This window comes from Oikopleura dioica, chromosome 2 (genome assembly GCF_907165135.1).
Source record: "Oikopleura dioica chromosome 2, OKI2018_I68_1.0, whole genome shotgun sequence".
NCBI classification, from domain to species: Eukaryota; Metazoa; Chordata; class Appendicularia; order Copelata; family Oikopleuridae; genus Oikopleura; species Oikopleura dioica.
The window spans coordinates 7,282,856-7,302,670 of NC_137292.1; the positions used below are offsets into that span (position 1 = coordinate 7,282,856).

Sequence of the window (19,815 nt, forward strand, 5' to 3'; positions counted from 1 at the left end):
GTTCTGATGATTATCTTTGCACCAATTCAAATTCGACACTGGAGACTTTCAGCTCAGTTTCAGAAATGCTACTTAGCTGATATTTCATGTTTTTTTTGTATTTTTATTACTCAATATAAAGTATTAGTAAAGTTGAAAGAAATCTTTGAAGAATGGATAACATCGGGTGTCGAAGGTCGAATAGAGAGAAAAAGTCTTCATGTATATTGTTTTATGGGTCAGAGAAAATGTTGCAAAGCTCGGTTGATTGAATTTGAACAAGAATTATTTAGATAAAAAAATGATGAACAGAATTTTTACTGTCTGGGTTGAATATGAATTATTTTAAAAAGTTATACTTGGTTATTTCATTATTGAGTGTTTTACATGGTAATTAGTACTTTAATGGAAGGAGTCGATTATTGTACTGTACAAGCCACGTACCAAAAGGATCAAATGTAGAATTGTTGAGTGGAACTTGGAGTCTATTTAAAAAACACACAGTCTAACTACTGTAACACATTGAACATGAGTAACACCAGTAAGCAGAGATTTCGCGAGTAGGCAACTGTAAGGCTTGTGAATAATAATAATAAATAAAGTTATGCGTGTTTAAATATTTACATAAAAACTCGGGGCTGTTTTTTCTTGCTTTTTCTTTAATTAAGTGTGAACGAAAATAGAACGGTGGGAGACATAGAGCAGCTTCTAGTTGAACGTTGTGAAAGTGGAAGTGAAGTTTGAAGAGCGCATCAGTTGCAGAATTAATGGAGGAGCAAGTTACATTGTCGTTATTTTGTCGGCCCATTCCACAAGTGCGGCGACGAGGACATGGAGGAGAAATTCACGTGCAGCCCGTGCAGACCGTTGTTTTGCTGGTGGTAATGGCTGGAAATGGAATTTAGGGATTGGGTTAGGAAAAATAGTCGTACTTATTCGGCTGGCCTTGTTGCGGTGGATTCGGCCTCTGGACAGGAACTGTATGATGCGGATGAATGTATTGATACTGGCCGAGATTGTTTCTGACGTAGTTTGCTGGATTAACTGTAACTGGCGTGTACTGCTGGTTCGGATCTGGCGCCATGTGAGCATGCGTGCTCGTCTGCGGCAGCTCGCCCTGTTGCGCCGGTGGCAAACCGTTGTATCCTCGATGCTGGAGTTGAGTTGCATTATTCCCGTTCGGCGCGCTTAGAGGCGCCTTGTTCGAGTTGCCTTTCGTCTTTTGCGTTGTTGTTTTTTGTTGATGCTTGTTCTCGCTTGTCACTTGTTGCACGATTTGGTTCTGCGGATGTCCGTTTAGTCGCGGGTTCTGGCGATGATCACTCGGGGTTGCCCGTTTGTGGGGCTCTTCTCGCAGCACCCGCCGCGTCCTCGATCGTTTTGCTTGTTCCTAAAATATGCTTTATATTCCGAAAAGCTGGAGAAACTGTACCTTGTCATATTTTTCGCGTTGCTCGGGCGTCATTAAACTCAACGCCAGGCCATTTGCCTCTTTTAAACTGTTGAGTTCGTTTATCAAATCGTTGATTAGCTGGTCCTTCGACTTGCTTTCTTCTTCAATCATAGTGAGCATGATCTTTTTGCCGTAGTCGAAGAACTCCGTAATCTTGCAGATCGTCTCGTTCGAGCGCACTGGCTCGTCACTTTCAACGCGTACTGGTGCCGCCACCGGTACTGTACGTTTTTGATCTGATAGAATGGGTATTCAAAAACGGTATAAAAAAGCGTAACTCACCGAAAATTTTCTTATCAGGTTTTGGCCTCGGTTCATAATTTTCTGAAGCCGCAGATGAAGTGGGTTGCTGAGCTTCGCGCAATTGATTTCTCGGAACCTGATTCTCATCTTTCGCTTTTTCCTCGAGCTCTTTCACTGGACTTGCGACTTTGGAGATTACTTTTTCAGGTGCTTCCCGCGGCTCGCCAGCTTCAAATAATTATAAATGGATACAATAATTGAAAGTATACCTGGCGACTTTGATTTCGCCCCGTCAACGTCAATTTGCCCGTGATTTTGCTCCTTGACTTTCGCGAAGCCGTCGAGAATGGTTATCAAACTGATAGTAGAAGGCTTCATCGGTGGCCCGAATTCCGGTGCTTTGTTCACCAACTCGGGGGACTTGGGCGTCGAGTTCTTGCCTACTTCGTGCTTCAACTCAACTCTTCTCACGACGTTGATATCTTTACCAGAAGCTGCGTGGCGAATCCCGTCGCCTTCGTTGGGCACTTTATCGGTGATCTCCCACCGATCCTTGCTCCATTTGTTGTTTAATTTAACGCGGATGAATTGTTTCTTGTTCGCTGCTGTTGTTTCCGGCTTCTTCGCGCTCGGGTCGGGCGCTGTTTTGACGCTGGAACCGGTGTTGATGTGGATTTGAGTGTTGTTCGTGATCAGCGGCTCTTCGTCGTCGTCCGAGTCGTCTTCAGAGGATGAAGAAGAGGACTTAGATAAGGTTGAATATATAGTTGGAGAAGTACAGTGTACCTTATCGGGATTATCAACGCCATGGTCAAGCGGGTCGTGCTTCAACGATTGCGGCTTGTCAAGCCGTTTGACTCTCTGTTGGATTTCGACGACCCTGAACCCGCTGTTGGAGCCAACAGGCTCAATTGGCACTGTACGATCCATTGTTTCGTTACTACTGTTCGTGCCTTTCATCCAGACTTCATGAGTGCTCTTTTAGAAACTCTTGTCAGTGTTTCTCTTCGATTCGGATCGTCATTCTAGCGCGAGTTCATAAGTAGGGAGGGTCATAAGAAAATTCGCAAATATTTAAACTCCACTATTCGCGGAAAAGTGAGGCTGTGGCATGGCAAACAGATACAGCTTTTAACAGATACAGCAGTACTAAAGAAGAACTTCTCTAAACGATTTGAGAACGATTGAGGCAGAATTAAAAATAGACTTGAAAAAGAGGCAGTTTTGGGAGTTCATTTTAGCCGGTGATACCGTAGCGTGGGCGCCGAGCAAGACGCCCTGAGCGCGAGAGACAGATGAACTTTCTGATAGCGAAAAATACATGTAATGTATTGAACTTTTGGAAATGTGAATTTTCTAAATTGAGGGTATGACGGTAACACGGCAGTGATGAACTTCAATTACATAATTTAAGAAACAATAACTTTTGACGTCATTAAATATAGGAAAATGACTTCATCTCTGAAAAGCACTGTGTCAGTCAGAATGAGCATCTAGTGACATCGAGTCACCATACTCATCATCGCAAGGAGAAACAGGGAAGCCATAAGTTCGCTTGATCCACTGTCCTTCAATTTCTTCCCCGATTGATTTTCCTTTGATCTAAAAAAAGGAGCAGTTAAAATTAAGAAAAAAACTATCGACAAACCTTGGCAGAGCACAGCCAGACCCAAGGCATCCGATGATAGTCCACCGGTTTCTCCAAAAAGATTTTAAATTTCTTCTTGCTGTTGAAAGTTGTTGTAATCCGTTCTTTCAGATCGTATAAGGTGGAGACTTCCTTCATTTGCTTCATATAAGGATCGTAGTTGTCTGGTCGACCGGTTGGATGCTTCTCATCAAACCAGCATTCGACTATCATGGCGGGTTTATCCTTCGAGACTTCGACATCTCTGTGGCAGTTCATCAGTCGACCACTTTCCAGAAGCTTATGCGTAACGACAACGGGAGAGTTCTTTGGATCATCCAAGTCGGTTAAGATAAGACTCGATTTACTCCAAACTAAAGAGGTGTTTATGCCTTAGATAATCAAAATTCTGAGCTGATATTTTCTCAAAGAAAATACATAAAAACATCATTTTTATCGAAAATACGCGACTCTAGAAATTACCTTCAACTTTGGGAATCTGAAAATCCGCCAAAATTCGCGGATTCTTTCTCAGACAGCTTCTGATGCTCGTCAGTTCTCGCTCGTCTCGAGGGTAGATCATGAAGCTGTTGAGAATTATCCCGCGACAGTTTCTTTGTTCGTCGTACGGGATGTAGTCGATTTTAAAATGCTTCTTTAGTCGGGTGAATACTTCCTTGCTTCGTATTTCCGGATCGTTGGTTTCATAACAAATCTGCAGAGCTAGCGGCAGTCGAGTTTCACTGAAAGACTCTGAAAAAGAAAATAATGAATGCGTTGGATATTCCGCGTTACTTGTCAGGTATCGAAGGGCCATTCGATGCAGATCTCCTGTGACTTCATTTTTGTAGATGACGGTGGCGGTTTTTCTTTTTTCGCGAGAGGACTCGACAAGGTCCAAAATCTGCTCCATCTTTTTGTATGGTCGGATGAATCCAGCTTCGATTAATACTCGCGCTCTGAAAACATTCTGTTTTCATTTTTGAATGCCCGGATTACTTGACAATTAAAAATGTAATTTCACTCACCTAAGAGAAATGGCTTGAATCATCGGCAGCCCCAATTCCTGTCGATCTGGATGCTCGAGGGTAATCAATGGCGCGTCCCGAAAACTCCATTTCGGCAACTGTTCGTTAGGTGAGTCGATATAAAGTATCTTCTGCGCAGAGAGCTCCCGCCAGTACGCGTTAATAGCATCAACTTTAACCAAAGAAAAGGGCGCTGGAGTCGCTCCAAATGCGGTAAACGCGACTCCTTCTGCTGGGCGATGAAGATTCAAAACCGGCGAGAATTTGAAGTCGTGTTCCCGAACTTAATTTCTTATTTTACAGGTTTCCTAAAATTTTCACTCTGAAGAACTTACTGCAGTTTTGAGCTTCTCGGGCGGCGATGATAAATTCCGGTTCATTTCTCTTCGTTGCTTCGCGCTTTTGAAAGTCGTCGACGATTTCCTTCCGTGTTTCAAAGATATCCTGCTCTGACTCAAGTTCCATCGTCCTTTCCTTCATTCTTCGCTCAAGTTGGGCTTTCACTGTACCTTCCTGAATGATCATTTGCCTCGCGAACTCTTCGCGCATCTCTTTGCCCGATCTTTGACGGCCTTGATCATCTTTGCCTTCTGGATGTTTAACTCTTCGACCATGCAATCCGACAGCAGCTGAACTAGAGCCGTAAAAGTGGTGAAAACAGTAAAACATAGGCAGAAACGACATCATAAAACTTTCCAATGCATAATTAACGCGATTACATAATTACAAATTTGAATCTCACGTGAACGAATTATTCTATTAGAATTGTTTGATTAGTTTAAAACTAATCATCAAAAAACGAGTCACCGACCAAACCCTTCGAAAATCAAAATTACCTGTACGTCATCAATATTTTTGTCGATTATATCATCAAATTGCTTTCTACTTCTCAAATTTGAGCTCGGAAAGATCGATTCAACCTCGTGATAGTTCTTATTGCTCTTATTGTGTTCTGCGATTCGTTTTACATGCTTGGCGCAGTAGAACTTGATCCCTCCGGGACAGCGATCGCATTTGAATGATGGCGTTTGTGTTTCACCGACGAAAACGCAAATTGCGCAGCCATTCGGATCAAAGATCTCGGCCATTTTCCTCGTTTTCTTGATGAAATCATCGAGTACTTGCTTTCGTCTCTGAGCAGTATCGACACTCATTTCTAAAAAACAGCTTTTTCAATGAGGATCAAAGTAAAATGAATCAGTACAGTTTTGCTAATGCTAAAGAGCTCCAATCAAGCTCGTATTGAATCAAAATACTGACTCAAGCGTGTCTAAAAACTAAGAAGGTCTGAAAAAAGAAGACAATCACAGAATTTCTCTTATTCAATTGAAAACGTTTTTCAATATTGAAAATCGAAATGGTAGTTACAAATGTTACGAAGGAAGTTCGCAGGGGCTGTCATAATCATATTTTAACGAGAATTCCGCCCGGGGGTATTTTTGTCTTCAGGGTTTCTTTGACCGATTTATTTGACCATTGTCTTCCAGAATCTGGCGCAGACAGTTGTTGATGTGCTTCCATCGGTCGCCTCCAAGGTGAATTCCTCCGTACCAACGAGTCACGATCACGGCGATGTTCATTGCGCCCGTTATGTCCACGAGATGCAACATTCGACCCTGAACACAACCTCATTATTGATGAAGTAGCCTACTTAAACTTGAGGTCTTCAAGTAGGCAAATTGAAATTCTATGGGGTATTCCGTGTTTTTATGAACTGAGCAAAATAATAAAATAGCCATGCCTTGCGTGGCTAACTTTACTATTGGAAGCTGCGAATGGCATCTCAATTTAGAAACAATTGTTCCCGAATAGCATCATTAAAAATTTTATTCCCAAGTCCTTAAACTCACAAAGCCTTAAATCACTAACGGTCCATAACCGGTCATAAAAATAAAAGTTCACCCCAAACTCGAAAAATAATCCCCTCTCTAAGCCATTACCTCTGCTCCACTCTCTCCATCTTCATCAGCATCTGACTTGACTATTCCATTTTCGTTGACTTTATAAACAAACTAGAAAAAAGCTCGTGTTTTTCTCGGAAAATTAGACTACCATGTTGTGAGTAGCCGACGCAATTTTTCGATTTTGAAGGAGTTTTTCTCGAAATCTGAGCGCTTCGGCTACTGTATTAACTTTTGCATAAAAGGGCTGGAAAGTGGACTTGCGATCGATAATTGTCTCGCCGGCGACGATTGCGATATCGCTGATGAGCGGGTCCTCAATTTTCTCAGCCGGCTTCTCACTCTTTTGGTATTCCAAGGAAGCTGCCTCTCTAGATTTCTTGGCTCTCTCACCATCGGCCAAGGTTAGTATCTCTTTAGGACGCTCAAACCAGTTCGATTTCAAATAATTATCGATTGGGAAATTTACCAAGACCTTGATTGACGAAAACACGCAAATGAATAAACTCTAAGAAAGCAAGAAATCGCTTATTATTTCATCAAATGTTATACAAATCTTATACTGCTTATAAATTCGAAAATATTAGGATTAATATGTCTCAAAGTTTGATGATAGTTTTGGGACATGCTAATCCGTTTATTTTTCATTATGATTGTCTGTTATTGATTGGGCTCGGCAACCTGCTTAGAAAACCTGAGTCAGGGACCTGATAAAGCTCTTATAAAAGCCGCGTGACTTTTTCAGGACCCTGATTCAGGCTTTTTTCACAGGTTATCGAGCCGAACGTCGATATTTTTTACATTCAGCATACTGTATGCTGCATACACTAACTTTTCTCAATTTTTAAACTCATCTTATTGTCTAAGGGTTGAAAGATGAATAAATTAACTCGTGTCGAACGTTTTCCTCGAACTTTCTCCGCCCACTCAAAGACAATTGGCTCTCCAGATGAAAACATATCCTCTAATTCTTTGATGAGAGCGCTCTTTTCTTCACGTTGCAAAAAGAACGCCTGCACAGATACAGCAGGGCAGTGGAGGGGATAGTCAGCGGCAATTTCTACCCTCAGTGATGCTTCTAGCGAGCTTTCTTCCCCCTGCAAGAGATGTTCAAATTGATTATATATAAAACAAACCTTGAAATTGATCTCAATACACTTGTCCGACAAAACATCTATTTCTTCATAAATGCTTTGTAAAGCGAGGATTTCATCGGACCACTCTTCCGTGGTCATAGTCTACCAGACAGATTGACGGACAGACAAACTTCAGACAAGAAAGCACAGTCTTCAATACAGTGTGATTCAGTTCTAGTGCAGTATCTTTTTATTTTTGCTTCAAAGAAAAGTTGAGGGAAGCTGAACTAGGGCAGAGTTGGAGCGGCGATCCTTCGCTCGATTTTTTACAGGAGTGCGGCTTACGAGACCCACGTCGTTGATGGAATGTCGTCTTTGAGACCTAAGAGTAAGTTGGAAGAAAATTCAAGAGCGGAGCTTCTTGCTACCTTTCCATCGCTTCGGTGAAGAAATCTGAAGTGTCGGATAACGGCGTTTCTGCCTCAAACTTGTCTTCTTCCGCTAGTAAAATGTCTCCTTTAATTTCTTCTTCAGCTGGCTTTTGAAGCTCAAGTTCTATGGAATTGCTTCTTTCCTGGATTCTTTCTTCAGCAGGAGATCTGACGAAAGACTCGTGAAAACTGCCCACAGATTTTACCCAAGGAAGAAAAACGGTCGCTTTTCCAGGCGATTTTGAAATGATTTCCTCCGCCGTTTCCAACTGCACATATTAATTAAGTTTCAGTTATTGAAGTTGAAGTTTTAATTACTTTGATTGGGCGGCAGCGTTTTCTGATTCCTTTTGGGAGCTCGGGCATGTCCAAGATTTTGTTGTAGTCGACTAGCAGCGATGTTAACTCGGGCATCGCGCTTAATTGATTGGTAACTTAATAAGTAATACTTATCATTGAGTAGGGGGTTCTGACGATATCTATAGAGAGTTCTCTCCTTGCAAAACCTGAGTCACGGTCCGGGCAGAGGTTTTTTCGAAAAAAAAGTCGATTAAAAAGTGGTTTGAAATTACCTGATGGTCCGGGGCAAATAGGTGATTTCATTATTTTCGAGGTCAAGAATAGTGAGCTTGGGGAGAAATGTAACTTCGATGGGTAGCGAGTCGAGTTGATTGTTGTACAACCACAGGCCGCGCAATTCAGAGCATTTTTTTAATCTGCGGCGCGATGGTTTCAATTCTGTTCTGACCCAGGTGAAGATAGGTCAGCGACTCGAGACGATGGAGGTCGCCGGGGATGCTTTTCAAATTGTTCTTTTCCAGCCATAGAGATTTGAGTGAAGGGCACTTGCGGAGCGTCGATGTTTTCAGACTGTTTAGGTTGTTGTCGTTCATGTAGAACACGCTCAGATATCTTCAAAGGGAAGCAATCAGAACATGAGTTGGAGAAGGGTTTTCAGACTTACTGTAGGCTTGTAACTTGGGGTGGAATATTTCTGAAGTAGTTGGAGTCAAGGCACAGGACTTGGATGAATTGAAGTTCTTGCACGGCGTCTGGCAGACGGGTGAGGCGACAGTCGTTCAAGTACAGTCGAGTGATGTGTATCAACATGTCATCGTAAATGACCTGTTGGACAATCGGAAACAGCTCATACTCGAGTGGTAGATCTCGCAGGCCTCGGTAGCCAAAATCTTCAAAAAGACATCCAAAAAACAGTGAAAAAGCGTTGGGCTTACCGATAGTATCTTGTCCATGGCAAATACGTCTCTTTTTCCTGTCGAGTTTTAGGAGAATTGTGTAGACGAAGTCGCACACAGAGACTAAAAAATACATCTTACACATTTCCTCTAACTTTTTCACCATCTGTGCGATAGAATGCTGAATAATTGCTAGTAGATATTGTGGAATATAGAAATTACCGACGATGGCATTCATGGGCACCATAAATGTTAATGAAGATAATTCACACTCGCGTCCCTCACTACTGGACACTTGTTCATTACTGGAAACTCTGCTCGTGGCTAGAGTTTTGGAACGATTGGCTTTTTAATTGATGATCTCTTTTCTTCTTGTTTTTGCTACCGTGAGTCCTCTATGTCTTCAAAATTTGTCCTCATTTCTCTCTGCGTTCTGGTGAGCGAGTGAGCGATACAGTGAAAGTGGATTACAAGCGGCCTGTCTGTATGAGAGCTGCACCTGTCGCTTCGAACAATCAAATTTGAGGCTCGAGCCACGAGATGGCGAAGCCGACAAGTCCGATCGCAAGTGGATTAGCTCCAAGACCGCCCCAAGAATTATTTTCTTTCTCTAGTATCGACCTTTTTCAAAATCCAAGATTATAAAGATCTGTCAAAAAGTGTCACTGGACGACGAACGAATAAAAAAGTATTGAGAACATGTTAGATCTATCGTACGATCTTGGGATAATTTGGGGGCATTATATTGATCAGTATTTTTTTTATTAATCCGAAATGAGATTATCCCGCCCGCGTACCACGACCACCGAAGCTTTGCTCCGCAACCTGTGTGGGAAAACTGAGTCAGGGTTAGAGACCATCTCTATTAGTAAGTATGGCGAATCCGCGAAGCGGCTTGGAAGCTCTTTCAGAACCCTGACTCAGGTTCCCTACACAGGTTCGCGAGCGCAACGCTAAAGAACCATAAATTCTACTGGTTTTAGTAGAGACCGGAAAGAAAACCAACAGACGAAAATTTAGCTGAATGCCAGTTGTCGGTTGGACGCTTTTATCTGTAGGTCTTCCAGCACTAGAATTGGCTAATATTGAAAGTATGGCCCGCTGCAACCCTGGCATCCGAATTATAAGGCTCCTAGGTACGTGTGGGTTGGACAAGTAATCTATTGTATTCAAGTTCTTAAAGTTTCAAGAAACAGTAATTTAGACTAAGAGCAGTAAGTAATGATCAGGCAGGATGAAAAGTTCTTCTAAAAATTTGACTAAATCAGCCGCAGCACCCTCGGCAACCACAATGAACGCATTCAACGACCTAAAGAACATCAATTTCGGCTCTCTTTTTTTTCGCTCGATTCTACCTTTCCCTCCTCAAGTTTTGATTTAGGAACGCGGCAGACGCAAGTGGTCCCGAAGTTGGTATCCCTCGTTTGAATGCATCTGAGACAGCAGAGATTCTCGTATCCTTGCTTCTTCCACTTGGCGATCAAATTCGCGTCAGCAACTCCTTCTCGAAGGCACCAGTCGTACAACTCGCGCTACAAATTCGAAAATTGAAAACCTGTTCGTTTTGGGATAGAATTATAAGTACCTTCTTTTGGCGTTTATATATGCATGGAAAGACGGTGGCTTACCGAAATGGCCTTTCGCTTGTAGAAAAGGTCAAAAATGTAGCGCGATCGCTGATGGTGGATCTTGAAGACGGGCCAGAGTGATTCTACCTTTTGAAGGGTTACGAATTTGGCCAAAAGTGAGAAGCGGAGCAATGAGCGGTTTTGAGCAAATACTAAAAATTCTTCCGCTCATTTTCCGCTCAAAGTTCGTAACCATTCCTTTCGCTTGCCTTCATGAGACTCGTTCTCCGCTTCTTTCATCTTGATCGTAAGTTCCTCAAAGCATCGATTTTTAATTTTAGACTAGCTTATTTCAATTTAAATAGACCAACGAACATAAATCCACTTAAGAAGAGTATCCGACGAGTAAATGAAATTAATCCCGAAGCGATTTCAATTAGCTTGATTAGGAAAGATTGAAAAGGATAATCAGAAGTGCACCGATCTTCGTTGGACATAAAGCCTTACATTCAGTGTTTCTTCAATCAGCTCGTAGCCCTCAGGCGCTTTCTTGCGAGTTCGACGGATTTTTGGCATTCTGAAAAGGTGAAATTATTAGTTCTTCTTTTAAATATTCAATAAAAAAGCGAAATTTCTTAGTAAAAGTCTTTTTTTTCAATAACGAATTGATATTATCATGACACTGTCAAAAATATCCTCAGAAGCTTTCTCTTGCAAATTTTTCTTTCTAAAGAAGTAGCTCAGGAATAAAATATTCTCGTGGAAAAAAGAAAGACGGATTTTGAAGGCAGGTGCGCGCGAAAAGAAAATAATTCTCGATCTTGATTGGCTAAACCGCGCATTCGAGCGCGCGATTCAATTTTGAATCAATTTCTTACCAGACCGAGAGAACAATCGGATTTTCCGAAGATACATTTATTTTACAGATAACAGATAACAGAACTCTCAGAATTGAGTTAAAATTTTTAAATGTCGTCAATTTCAAGCACAGCTTTGATTTTTACCCTCAGATTGTTGATTTTTCCTCGAAAATGAATCGCCAAATTGGGTTTGTGCTCGATTCCCACGCAAGCTTTGATCCTCAGCACTCCTGTAAAGACTGCATCTTCTATGGGGATGTAGATGATCTCTTCCGAAGTCGAAGCAGCTTCGGAAATGGCCAGCGCCGCTTCCCAATATATAACGTAGCGGCTCCGTAAATGTACTTTGGCCACTTCCAGTACGGCCACTTTTCGTGCTCCACGAAGATTCCCTTCAAAACTCAATCAAGGGCTTCTATTTCAATTAAGGGTGTACCTTTCTATTTGCCCATCCGCTGTGGACGTCCATTCTTGGCAAAACTGCTCCCCAAATTGCTCGTTGTTCATTTTTATCGAGAATTTCCATCATTGCAGCTAAAGTACAGTGGTCAACGATGAATTAAAAGACTGAACATACCCGGGTCTGACCAAACATCATCATCTTGAATCATAAAGAATTCCGGCTCCTCGCAACTCTCAAAGTATTCATACGCCGATTTCGTCTTGAGCACCAAGTTCTCATAGCAATCCTTGAAATCTCCAATGATGATGTCTTCCTCATCCTCAAGCTCGATCTCCGTCCTGCCAAGAATGAAGAAAACACTGTATAAATCTCGTTTCGGAAGTCGATGAAAATAGAAACGGAGAAGATTTCGAAATTCCAAGTTTTTCGGAGCGGAGTTGATGATGATCAAAAATTTGGAGGTGGGACATTTTGGCTTCTTCAAAAAACCAAGGGTGAGTTTTCTGCTTTGTCGCCAACTTGGTGGCAACACTAGAAGAAAAATCATTCATCTCCCAAGGACGAGAAATTACCTTGAGGATCGCAAACTCCATTTTCAAAAGTAAAAGAATTCGGCCCTATTCCCGGCGGAACTTCCCAGGGTTTGATGAAACTTGGATTCTTGAAATTTCTCTTGTAGGAAAAATCTTCAAAAATCTTATTCAAAAAGCTTCGCTCTTGTAAATATTTAAGAGCAGAATGAATAAGAAAATGATAATAAAAATAGCTAAAAAGCTAGAATTTGTATTCATTTCAAATCAGCTTTCAATTGAACTCCATTTCGTCATCAAAACCCGGTGATAAAAAGTTTTTCGTCCATTGTACAAAGTAATTATTGTCAATCATCATCAACTCTCTTTTCTTCAAAAATAAGAAAATCTAAGGCCTGTATTTTTCATTGATATTTATTGAATAAATAATTTCGCAAAAAGATATGCTGGGCATTATTTTCAGGCAGTAAAGTTTCTAAAAATTCAAAATAAAACTAATTTTTTCATCCTTCAGAGATCAACAGCTTTTGCTTTGTAGAGAACGTTGAGAAGGAGGTCGTCGTGAAACGCGAATTTCTTCGCGGTCGGATGCACGATCCGTTCGACGAAGACGTTTCGCGACCAGGACGATGGTGTTGCGCGCTACCAGGGGATTATGTTATTGCGTTTTAAGTACTCATTCAGATTGAAAAGCTGTGTTTATGAACTTGATTATTCAAAGGACCGAATTATTATTATAATTTGAATAATCATAATCCGCACCAGAAAGGCAGTACTCCTGACGCAAATCTCTTGTTCCGACGTCGAGATAATATCGTGTTCTGAGAATTTTTCGCAACTTAGCGAGTAGACAAATGGAAACAAATCCTCGGAAGACCAAACTGGAAAGTCCGCTCCAAGTCGCTCTTTTACCATCTTTTTCATTCCGTCTCGAATTTGCTCTTCTGACAGGGGAACTGCCACGTAAACGGCTTGAATTTTATGCCTAGAAACTTGGCTGCGGCGGGAAAGGGGATGAAGAAGTTACCTAAGAACCTGGTCTTCGAGGTAGTCGACAAAATGCTTCAAAGCAGTTGGTACGTCCTCCATGATTTCTTTTACTTTTTGGCATGTTTTGTTGTCCTCCTGAAATAATTCAAACTAGAGGTTTTGACGGACAAACAAAGCTTTTGAATCCTTTTTTTTCTGAAAATATTTGGAAGGCTATAATCACGTTAGGCGCCTTTCACGAGAACCGAGTGTTTTTCTACAGCAGAATTGACGCTTACAGTAAACAATAAACCCACTAGATAAAGCTTTCAGGGTGTGAAAGCTAAGACAGTACCTTTTCTTTACAGTGCTTCATCCAATCATCAGTATCGAATCTGTAATGCACTGCAATGAATCGTTTTCCACCGACAATTTTCTCCATGAATCTGTCAATCATCTTGACGATAAATGGTGGTCTTCTAGTGCTTTGCATCATGTGTTTTAAGAACTGAAGATCTTCCGGGTTCTTGAGCGCTTTATTCGCGTTTCCGTTCCAAGCAGCGTGGAGGTAATTCGTGAAGTCGTTGAATTGAACGTAGGGAAAGACCCAGACCACGCAGCGAGCATCCTGGACGGGGTAGAGGGAGTGGATGTGCTCGTTTCCGTCCAACGCCAGATTTGAAGTCATTTTGCCGTTGAAGTCCTTTGGAAAGGTAGGAATGCCATCTCTCGGCCCGCAATTCGCGTCAAGAAAGGGATAGAGCCCTGTGAATTCTCTAAAGATCTCAAGCCGATCTGCAAGGTGAGATGAGCAAGCCGCCCGGGCATAGAGAACTGCATCGATGTGTCCAGCGCACTTCTCCTGAATTTCTGACATCTCGCAGGTCGTCGTCAAAGACCGCAGTGAACCCAGGTCAAGGCGCAATTCAGGCGGCACGAAAACGTTTCCGCCTTGAATACTCTTTCCCTCGGTTATCAATCTTAGTACAAATGATAGCTTTTATTAGAGGTTTTCCGACCAATCAGAATCGAATATGGTTTTGTGAGAGACCAAATTACTTAGTCTCCTTAATTATTTTATCATGTGACCCAAGATAGCCTTACATCATTTGCAACTTGTAAGCGAACCGAGCCTTATCAGAATGATGTTTGAAGAAGGGAGGCACGCAAATTGTTCTGAAAAAAGTCTATTATTTTCTCTCCATTTCAGTCGCTCATTTTTTACCTGTTCATCTTTCTTGCTAAAATGAGGGCTTCTCTGAATCCACGCATTTGATTATTTGGTCCCCATGCCAAAACCGGAATTAGAAATTTCTCGGGGCTAGAAATTATTTGCATATTTAGAAGTATTAACGAAAGACTTGATTTACTTCGTATGAAATCGAGGGACGATCCCATTTTTTCGAGGATTGTCAATTTGGCATTCTCGCCGTTGCAAATGGTCCTCGATCAATTTGTTCTCCAAGAACTTTTCCGCAGATTCCGGCACTTCTTCTTCTTTGATTAATCCTTCGTCAGCCTCGACCAATTCATCCAAATGAAGGATCTCTTCTTCTTTCAGAATATTGTCGAAGTAATGAGCGACTGAAAACGATATTATTGGATTTAACTAACAATTTGTCTTTCTTAAAACTAAGGTTACGATTTCGCATTTTAAAGGGCATTTCGAATGAAGGGTCTGTTTTGGGTGATAATATATCATTCCGAAGATACGAAGCTAGAATTCGAATTCTTGAGATTAGGAAATTCAATTTCCACGGGAAAACTGGAGAAAACTGGATCGTTTGAAAATTATTTTGATAAAAGTTTGGACGTGGCGGCGCGGGGGTTTCTAACGTGGTTAAATGGCGCTCAGAGGTTAAGGCTAACGTTCCATGCGCATACCCTCGCGGGCCTTATCGTAATTTATCCGATTACTCTTTCTTGTCGCTACTCACAGCCTCGGACAGAATAGTCCACGTTATTAATCTGAGTTAGCAGCCAAAGACCAAGAATAATCCAAATACAGAAGACGGCAGCGCCAGAAATAGCTTCCATTTTTCCTTTCTGGCTTCTTCTACTACTTCTCTATCATTTTTTCTTCGCTAAAAAAGATAATTCTTTGGATTTAAGAAAAGCCAAAAAACTGGAAACTCTGTTTTGGGGACCCTTTCTTTTGATGAGAGTCAAACTATAACGTTCCGCTGAATCTGCCCGCGGCACTCTGCTTTCTACCGCAGTAAATAACTTTTGAAGAGCTTAATTCGGCTTTATTTGCCCCAATTACAGTATTCCGTCGTTCAGTCTGACCGTAATCAGTGCGATATGACCACCTGTAGTTTTTGTTTGATGCCGAGAATTTATTCCACAATTTTTCGTGTTTCCACGATGTCTTTAATTTTATTCTATTCTTTGAGAGGTGCAAGAGTTATTCAGGCAGAGGAGGCAATAATCAAACGTCAGAATCTCCAGTAGTTATCTGCTGTTCTTCCGTTTCTTGGGCGAAATTCTTCGGCAGCTCGTCATGATCTTCTTGTTGCTCCATTTGTTCTAATTTCTTTTCGATTGTAGCTTTGCGTCGCAATGTCTGAAAAAGATAAATTGGTCATTTGACCTTGGCTTTTTCGAGCTTACTCTTTTTTGGTCCTCGTCGATTTGGTAAAGAACGTATCCAGCATAAACCGAAACAGACTCGACATCGATCGCCATGAGCTCGGAAATATGCCCTTCATAACTTTTGATTAGGCTTCGATATCCAGAGTCCTAGAAAGCATTAAACAACAGAAGCTCACCACCAATCTTACTTGGGACAACTCTGCCAGGGCTCCAAGAGCTTCGCGTTTACAATTGAGCGAAGGGGCAAGAGCGAATTGCACAAGAGTTTTGACAACTCCGCTTGGATCGTTGTTCATGAGCAGCTTTCGTTGCTTGTCATCCTTGCACAAGACATGGATCGCGCTGAGAGAAGCCTCAATGACATCGTCGATTTCGAACTGCTCGTATCCCTTTGCAACGGATAGTTCGGTCATCAGCGAGTAGATTTGAGTAATCACTTTCAGATCGTACATTTTGTTTCGACAGCGTTTGTTGAGAGAGAGGTTTCGGACGAGTCTGAGGGCTGCTCGTTTGTAGGTGACATCTTGTTCGTCTGGCTGTTCATGGGTTAAAAAATTAGTCATTTTTTTACTGGAAAAAGAGTCTTTCAACCCGTAGCTCGGGAAAATTCTTGAGCGCGGAATGAAGTTCAGCAATGACATGGCGGTCGGCAATTTGATCTCGTGCCTTTTCAGCACATGGGTTTCTGGAGGTCAGATGTCGAAGCGTACAGATCGCGGGCTCTTTCGTGCTCAGGGAATCAGATGCTCTGTGATTTGGAATTAGGAGTATGTTTTAGCAAGGATTTCTTACTCTAAGATACAGGCGGAAAGTGATCGAACACCGTTGTTTTCCACGACGTAAGCCTTGTTTTTCTCAGAGTTGCAAGTCAAGTTGCAGAGGATGCCACCGGCGATGTGCCTCAAGCTGTCCACAACGTTAGAATCGCCACTGATGATCAAGAGGCAATCAGAGATGAGTCTGTGAATAACTTTGGAATCGTCATCGATTCTATCCGACAAATTTCGAATTGTCCACAGGATTGATTCCTTTATGTCTTCGCTCGCTTTGGGATCGTCAAACGCGGTGATCAAGCTGTTAACTGCATCCAAGCTAAGAATTTCTCGCTGAAAATCGAAAATCACTCACTATAAAAAATATTTTCTCCCACCTTCAGACCAGAGTAAGCGCTGAGGGAGCAAAGAGTTCTAGAGGCGGCGTATCGAAGTTTTTCATAAGTCGAAGATTTCACCGCATCAATAATGAAGCCGATGCAATTCATTTCCGAAACAATCACCTTTGAGCCCACATCTCCCATGCACAGCTGCTCCAGCGAGGCACAAACGATCGCGTGCACCTTATCTTTGAAAGGTCGATTTTCTAAAAGAGATTTTTACTACAGGAAATGTTGAATATAAAAGCTGAAACCTTTGGGGCTAATCAGAGCGGACATCCGTTTGACTCCGCCAGCGAGACGAATTGCTCCCGCCACTTCGTCTTTATTGTATGAGATGAGGTTGTAAAGCGTCGATAGGGCATATTTGACGATGGTGTCTTTTGGATGGCCGAGCATTCGAACCAGCGCTTGGATGGTGTGACCCTGAAAATAAACTAAATGCAGCCGGCATTTTTGACCAGATGTTCTCGGCAGGTAATGCTTCCCGCCGAGATGGCGTTTCTCTGCCGCCACCAGTTGGACTTCTAAGTCGATATAATCTCCCAATGTTAATCCTTCACCATTATTAAAATGATTACTTCTAGTACTGAATTTTGCATATATCGACGAGAATTTGAATTCAGAATATGTACTACACAGTGTAGTCTACACTTCTTTAAAATGAAACTGTAACTATATTCGCAATGCAAGAGAAGCAACCTGTTAAAACCAATAAATTATTTTTTGAATAGAAACTATGAATTGGTACCTTGAACATAGCCATTCGGCCTTTGGGTTCTTCACTAAGGATTGCCATCGTACCAAGAACAGCCTTTTTAGTTTCATCGTGCGTCTTTGTATTCGTGTCTATCAAAAAAAAACTGTTTACTTAGGAAAGCTTTCATTTGAAATTACCTTGAAGAAAATGGGAAAAGGCGGGCATAAGGTCTTTTGAATCAATGAGAGCATACTTCGGCGCTGCTTTCTTCGCGAGTGAAAGGATGGACGAAGCGCCATTGTGAGCCTGGTTCGGATCGGAGGAGTTCAACAGCCCTATCAACTGCGGCAGAACGGAAAGAGTCACTACAATTTTATCGTCAAATAAATTGCTGGGAAAGAATAATTTCTGTCGCTTTAAAACTTACCTAGTGCATCGTCTTTGAAATGGAGGAGATGGATCACGCCATCCATCAATTTTCGAACAGCTGGGGTGAGTTTGTCGACGTTTCTGTTTCGTCGATTACTGAAGGATATTTTGGTCAAATTTTCTAGTGCTAGAATTTAAATCAAGCATTGACAATTAATGATTTTAGGAAAAACGAGCGATAAATTGATCGATGTTTTATTTAAAAATCAAATTAAAAATAAAAAAAGCTCTTCAAAATCATACCTTTTTGGAGCTGATGCATTTTCGTCTCCAATAACTGCTTGTTGGACCCTTTCTCCGATTCCACTAATTTCATCTGTCGGGAAAAACGATTCCCAATTCTACAAAAACCGATTTCTTTCTTGTTGATTTCGCGCTTTCTCTTACCAAAACTCCCAAATCCTTTTCATAATTAGGCTCTTCTCTGGCGATTTGTGTACTCTGAGTCCATGCCATTTTCCGGACAAATTATTTTTATGAATGATTCGCGAAAATACGACTTTCGCGAAAAAAATATGAAATCAGAGCCGTCTTTTACGAGTGAATGGCGATCACAAAAGAGCCCCCAAGTCAAGGAAAAAATGCGCGTACACGGCACTACGGCCATTCAGCAAGCCACGGAGCAAGTCACCATTGTGGGAGGGAATAATGGATTCACCAAAAAAGGCGACCATGAATCATTTATTGCCACCGTTAAAGCCAGTTCTTTTTATTCAAAACTCATCAAAAGTCGAGTTAGCAAATTTGGAGTTTATTTCAAATTCAGGGAGTTCAATGTCAGGAAAAGTCCATTCAGCGGGAAAACAGTAATGGTGTTCTTACTGGAGCTCAGCGACGAATTCAGCGTAGACGTTGGCGTCGCACTTGCCTCCGACATCGCATTGGTCGCACATTTCTCCGTCGGCGAGGCACTTGGCGCAGGGAACGCAAGCCATGATGTCGGCTTCTAAAAAAGAAGGGGAACAGCTTTTTGGTTGCGTTTGGGTTTCGAACCTGGGTGTCGAGCTTGGAGCTCAGAAAGGCCCCGGCTCTGGAGGGCTTGATCTTCAGCCTTGCAGCTGGTGATGCAGCAGGTGATGCAGCAAGTGATGGAAAGTCCGGCGCAGTTCGAGTTCATCGAGTCAGATAAAGTCGAAACTCAAAACGTAAAAATGAAGGAAAGGACAAAATGAATAACATAAATGTTAAAACTTTAACTTTTCAATAATTCATAATTCCTATCCTCTACAGATCATCGCCGCCCTCGTTGCCGCCATCTCCGCCTCTGCCTTGACCGGTGAGTTGGATACCAAGGCCGGTTGTGCTTGCTGCGCCGGACTTTCCATCACTTGCTGCATCACCTGCTGCATCACCAGCTGCAAGGCTGAAGATCAAGCCCTCCAGAGCCGGGGCCTTTCTGAGCTCCAAGCTCGACACCCAGGTTCGAAACCCAAACGCAACCAAAAAGCTGTTCCCCTTCTTTTTTAGAAGCCGACATCATGGCTTGCGTTCCCTGCGCCAAGTGCCTCGCCGACGGAGAAATGTGCGACGAGTGCGAAGTCGGAGGCAAGTGCGACGCCAACGTCTACGCTGAATTCGTCGCTGAGCTCCAGTAATCTCAGTTCCGCCTTTTTCAGATTCAGTGATTCAATGATTAATAAAGTCCCATTCGTAAATCGGGTTGATAGTTATTGA

General features: G+C 42.1%; 9 protein-coding genes across 11 annotated transcripts; all 9 read right to left on the reverse strand.

The window, feature by feature from the left end:
• Positions 1 to 631: 631 nt before the first annotated feature.
• LOC145696317 (uncharacterized) lies at positions 632 to 8,877 on the reverse strand. The gene is made up of 7 exons (XM_081773331.1): positions 8,864 to 8,877; positions 2,462 to 2,700; positions 1,945 to 2,419; positions 1,715 to 1,903; positions 1,412 to 1,668; positions 912 to 1,369; positions 632 to 867 (listed from the first exon to the last, which is right to left on the reverse strand). Exons 2-7 carry the CDS (start codon positions 2,633 to 2,635, stop codon positions 771 to 773), a joined length of 1,650 nt encoding a protein of 549 aa, XP_081629457.1. The 5' UTR covers positions 2,636 to 2,700; positions 8,864 to 8,877; the 3' UTR covers positions 632 to 770.
• On the reverse strand, positions 2,728 to 5,525 carry LOC145696318 (uncharacterized). 2 transcript variants are annotated; one of them, XM_081773333.1, is made up of 7 exons: positions 5,167 to 5,525; positions 4,666 to 4,959; positions 4,331 to 4,613; positions 4,098 to 4,261; positions 3,786 to 4,055; positions 3,324 to 3,676; positions 2,728 to 3,277 (listed from the first exon to the last, which is right to left on the reverse strand). In XM_081773333.1, the coding sequence occupies exons 2-7, from the start codon at positions 4,877 to 4,879 to the stop codon at positions 3,152 to 3,154; spliced, it is 1,410 nt and encodes a 469-aa protein (XP_081629459.1). In that variant the 5' UTR covers positions 4,880 to 4,959; positions 5,167 to 5,525; the 3' UTR covers positions 2,728 to 3,151. The 2 variants fall into 2 exon arrangements, with proteins under 2 accessions (XP_081629459.1, XP_081629458.1); XM_081773332.1 differs by having other exon boundaries at positions 4,666 to 4,964.
• Positions 5,635 to 8,857, reverse strand: LOC145697992 (protein IMPACT-B-like). The gene is made up of 9 exons (XM_081775198.1): positions 8,703 to 8,857; positions 8,311 to 8,650; positions 8,057 to 8,156; positions 7,736 to 8,007; positions 7,368 to 7,689; positions 7,146 to 7,328; positions 6,383 to 6,739; positions 6,271 to 6,342; positions 5,635 to 5,946 (listed from the first exon to the last, which is right to left on the reverse strand). The coding sequence occupies exons 5-9, from the start codon at positions 7,464 to 7,466 to the stop codon at positions 5,776 to 5,778; spliced, it is 882 nt and encodes a 293-aa protein (XP_081631324.1). The 5' UTR covers positions 7,467 to 7,689; positions 7,736 to 8,007; positions 8,057 to 8,156; positions 8,311 to 8,650; positions 8,703 to 8,857; the 3' UTR covers positions 5,635 to 5,775.
• A 1,191-nt stretch (positions 8,878 to 10,068) lies between the features above and the next one.
• LOC145696488 (protein BUD31 homolog) lies at positions 10,069 to 11,079 on the reverse strand. The gene is made up of 5 exons (XM_081773533.1): positions 11,010 to 11,079; positions 10,760 to 10,817; positions 10,563 to 10,648; positions 10,290 to 10,466; positions 10,069 to 10,243 (listed from the first exon to the last, which is right to left on the reverse strand). Exons 1-5 carry the CDS (start codon positions 11,076 to 11,078, stop codon positions 10,199 to 10,201), a joined length of 435 nt encoding a protein of 144 aa, XP_081629659.1. The 5' UTR covers position 11,079; the 3' UTR covers positions 10,069 to 10,198.
• A 331-nt stretch (positions 11,080 to 11,410) lies between these two features.
• Positions 11,411 to 12,490, reverse strand: LOC145699449 (uncharacterized). 2 transcript variants are annotated; one of them, XR_014134018.1, is made up of 3 exons: positions 12,338 to 12,490; positions 11,940 to 12,296; positions 11,411 to 11,896 (listed from the first exon to the last, which is right to left on the reverse strand). XR_014134018.1 is itself a non-coding variant. In XM_081776721.1 (2 exons), the coding sequence occupies exons 1-2, from the start codon at positions 12,310 to 12,312 to the stop codon at positions 11,787 to 11,789; spliced, it is 483 nt and encodes a 160-aa protein (XP_081632847.1). In that variant the 5' UTR covers positions 12,313 to 12,490; the 3' UTR covers positions 11,411 to 11,786. The 2 variants fall into 2 exon arrangements, 1 of the variants encoding a protein (XP_081632847.1); XM_081776721.1 differs by having other exon boundaries at positions 11,940 to 12,490.
• A 257-nt stretch (positions 12,491 to 12,747) lies between these two features.
• Positions 12,748 to 14,207, reverse strand: LOC145699525 (uncharacterized). Its single transcript, XM_081776799.1, has 4 exons — positions 13,620 to 14,207; positions 13,323 to 13,420; positions 13,058 to 13,280; positions 12,748 to 12,937 (listed from the first exon to the last, which is right to left on the reverse strand). Exons 1-4 carry the CDS (start codon positions 14,139 to 14,141, stop codon positions 12,806 to 12,808), a joined length of 975 nt encoding a protein of 324 aa, XP_081632925.1. The 5' UTR covers positions 14,142 to 14,207; the 3' UTR covers positions 12,748 to 12,805.
• Positions 14,208 to 14,364: 157 nt separating this feature from the next.
• Positions 14,365 to 15,369, reverse strand: LOC145697993 (uncharacterized). Its single transcript, XM_081775199.1, has 4 exons — positions 15,202 to 15,369; positions 14,635 to 14,848; positions 14,490 to 14,585; positions 14,365 to 14,440 (listed from the first exon to the last, which is right to left on the reverse strand). The coding sequence occupies exons 1-4, from the start codon at positions 15,299 to 15,301 to the stop codon at positions 14,365 to 14,367; spliced, it is 486 nt and encodes a 161-aa protein (XP_081631325.1). The 5' UTR covers positions 15,302 to 15,369.
• Positions 15,370 to 15,630: 261 nt separating this feature from the next.
• Positions 15,631 to 16,391, reverse strand: LOC145696605 (catenin beta-like). The gene is made up of 3 exons (XM_081773674.1): positions 16,048 to 16,391; positions 15,878 to 16,006; positions 15,631 to 15,830 (listed from the first exon to the last, which is right to left on the reverse strand). Exons 1-3 carry the CDS (start codon positions 16,309 to 16,311, stop codon positions 15,696 to 15,698), a joined length of 528 nt encoding a protein of 175 aa, XP_081629800.1. The 5' UTR covers positions 16,312 to 16,391; the 3' UTR covers positions 15,631 to 15,695.
• Positions 16,392 to 16,411: 20 nt separating this feature from the next.
• Positions 16,412 to 18,704, reverse strand: LOC145696604 (armadillo segment polarity protein-like). The gene is made up of 9 exons (XM_081773673.1): positions 18,529 to 18,704; positions 18,385 to 18,482; positions 18,140 to 18,237; positions 17,910 to 18,077; positions 17,764 to 17,861; positions 17,267 to 17,438; positions 17,010 to 17,218; positions 16,652 to 16,965; positions 16,412 to 16,607 (listed from the first exon to the last, which is right to left on the reverse strand). The coding sequence occupies exons 1-9, from the start codon at positions 18,595 to 18,597 to the stop codon at positions 16,427 to 16,429; spliced, it is 1,407 nt and encodes a 468-aa protein (XP_081629799.1). The 5' UTR covers positions 18,598 to 18,704; the 3' UTR covers positions 16,412 to 16,426.
• Positions 18,705 to 19,815: the final 1,111 nt, after the last annotated feature.

Excerpts from the sequence above, each read along its gene's own strand:
- LOC145697993 (XM_081775199.1), bottom strand. The coding sequence starts at position 15,301 with ATGGAAGCTATTTCTGGCGCTGCCGTCTTCTGTATTTGGATTATTCTT. Across the intron at positions 14,849-15,201 it reads GGACTATTCTGTCCGAGGCT|TCGCTCATTACTTCGACAAT; the intron begins GTGAGTAGCGAC and ends TATCGTTTTCAG. Across the intron at positions 14,441-14,489 it reads TTAGCAAGAAAGATGAACAG|AACAATTTGCGTGCCTCCCT; the intron begins GTAAAAAATGAG and ends GACTTTTTTCAG.
- LOC145699449 (XM_081776721.1), bottom strand. The coding sequence starts at position 12,312 with ATGATTTTTCTTCTAGTGTTGCCACCAAGTTGGCGACAAAGCAGAAAA. Across the intron at positions 11,897-11,939 it reads TGATGTTTGGTCAGACCCGG|CTGCAATGATGGAAATTCTC; the intron begins GTATGTTCAGTC and ends ACTGTACTTTAG.
- LOC145696604 (XM_081773673.1), bottom strand. The coding sequence starts at position 18,597 with ATGGCATGGACTCAGAGTACACAAATCGCCAGAGAAGAGCCTAATTAT. Across the intron at positions 18,238-18,384 it reads AATGCATCAGCTCCAAAAAG|TAATCGACGAAACAGAAACG; the intron begins GTATGATTTTGA and ends AATATCCTTCAG. Across the intron at positions 16,608-16,651 it reads CTTTCCGCCTGTATCTTAGA|AGCATCTGATTCCCTGAGCA; the intron begins GTAAGAAATCCT and ends TCCAAATCACAG.
- LOC145696488 (XM_081773533.1), bottom strand. The coding sequence starts at position 11,078 with ATGCCAAAAATCCGTCGAACTCGCAAGAAAGCGCCTGAGGGCTACGAG. Across the intron at positions 10,818-11,009 it reads TGATTGAAGAAACACTGAAT|GAACTTACGATCAAGATGAA; the intron begins GTAAGGCTTTAT and ends CGATGCTTTGAG. Across the intron at positions 10,244-10,289 it reads CAAAACTTGAGGAGGGAAAG|GTCGTTGAATGCGTTCATTG; the intron begins GTAGAATCGAGC and ends GATGTTCTTTAG.
- LOC145697992 (XM_081775198.1), bottom strand. The coding sequence starts at position 7,466 with ATGACCACGGAAGAGTGGTCCGATGAAATCCTCGCTTTACAAAGCATT. Across the intron at positions 7,329-7,367 it reads GTATTGAGATCAATTTCAAG|GGGGAAGAAAGCTCGCTAGA; the intron begins GTTTGTTTTATA and ends CATCTCTTGCAG. Across the intron at positions 6,343-6,382 it reads CGTCGGCTACTCACAACATG|TTTGTTTATAAAGTCAACGA; the intron begins GTAGTCTAATTT and ends GCTTTTTTCTAG.
- LOC145696318 (XM_081773332.1), bottom strand. Across the intron at positions 4,262-4,330 it reads ATTCAAGCCATTTCTCTTAG|AGCGCGAGTATTAATCGAAG; the intron begins GTGAGTGAAATT and ends GAATGTTTTCAG. Across the intron at positions 3,278-3,323 it reads TCTGGCTGTGCTCTGCCAAG|ATCAAAGGAAAATCAATCGG; the intron begins GTTTGTCGATAG and ends TCCTTTTTTTAG.
- LOC145696605 (XM_081773674.1), bottom strand. The coding sequence starts at position 16,311 with ATGTACGATCTGAAAGTGATTACTCAAATCTACTCGCTGATGACCGAA. Across the intron at positions 16,007-16,047 it reads CCCTGGCAGAGTTGTCCCAA|GACTCTGGATATCGAAGCCT; the intron begins GTAAGATTGGTG and ends AATGCTTTCTAG. Across the intron at positions 15,831-15,877 it reads TCGACGAGGACCAAAAAAGA|ACATTGCGACGCAAAGCTAC; the intron begins GTAAGCTCGAAA and ends TATCTTTTTCAG.
- LOC145699525 (XM_081776799.1), bottom strand. The coding sequence starts at position 14,141 with ATGTCAGAAATTCAGGAGAAGTGCGCTGGACACATCGATGCAGTTCTC. Across the intron at positions 13,421-13,619 it reads TGAAGCACTGTAAAGAAAAG|GAGGACAACAAAACATGCCA; the intron begins GTACTGTCTTAG and ends GAATTATTTCAG. Across the intron at positions 12,938-13,057 it reads TCAGGAGTACTGCCTTTCTG|CGCGCAACACCATCGTCCTG; the intron begins GTGCGGATTATG and ends ATCCCCTGGTAG.
- LOC145696317 (XM_081773331.1), bottom strand. The coding sequence starts at position 2,635 with ATGAAAGGCACGAACAGTAGTAACGAAACAATGGATCGTACAGTGCCA. Across the intron at positions 2,420-2,461 it reads GCGTTGATAATCCCGATAAG|TCCTCTTCTTCATCCTCTGA; the intron begins GTACACTGTACT and ends ACCTTATCTAAG. Across the intron at positions 1,370-1,411 it reads AACGCGAAAAATATGACAAG|GAACAAGCAAAACGATCGAG; the intron begins GTACAGTTTCTC and ends AGCATATTTTAG.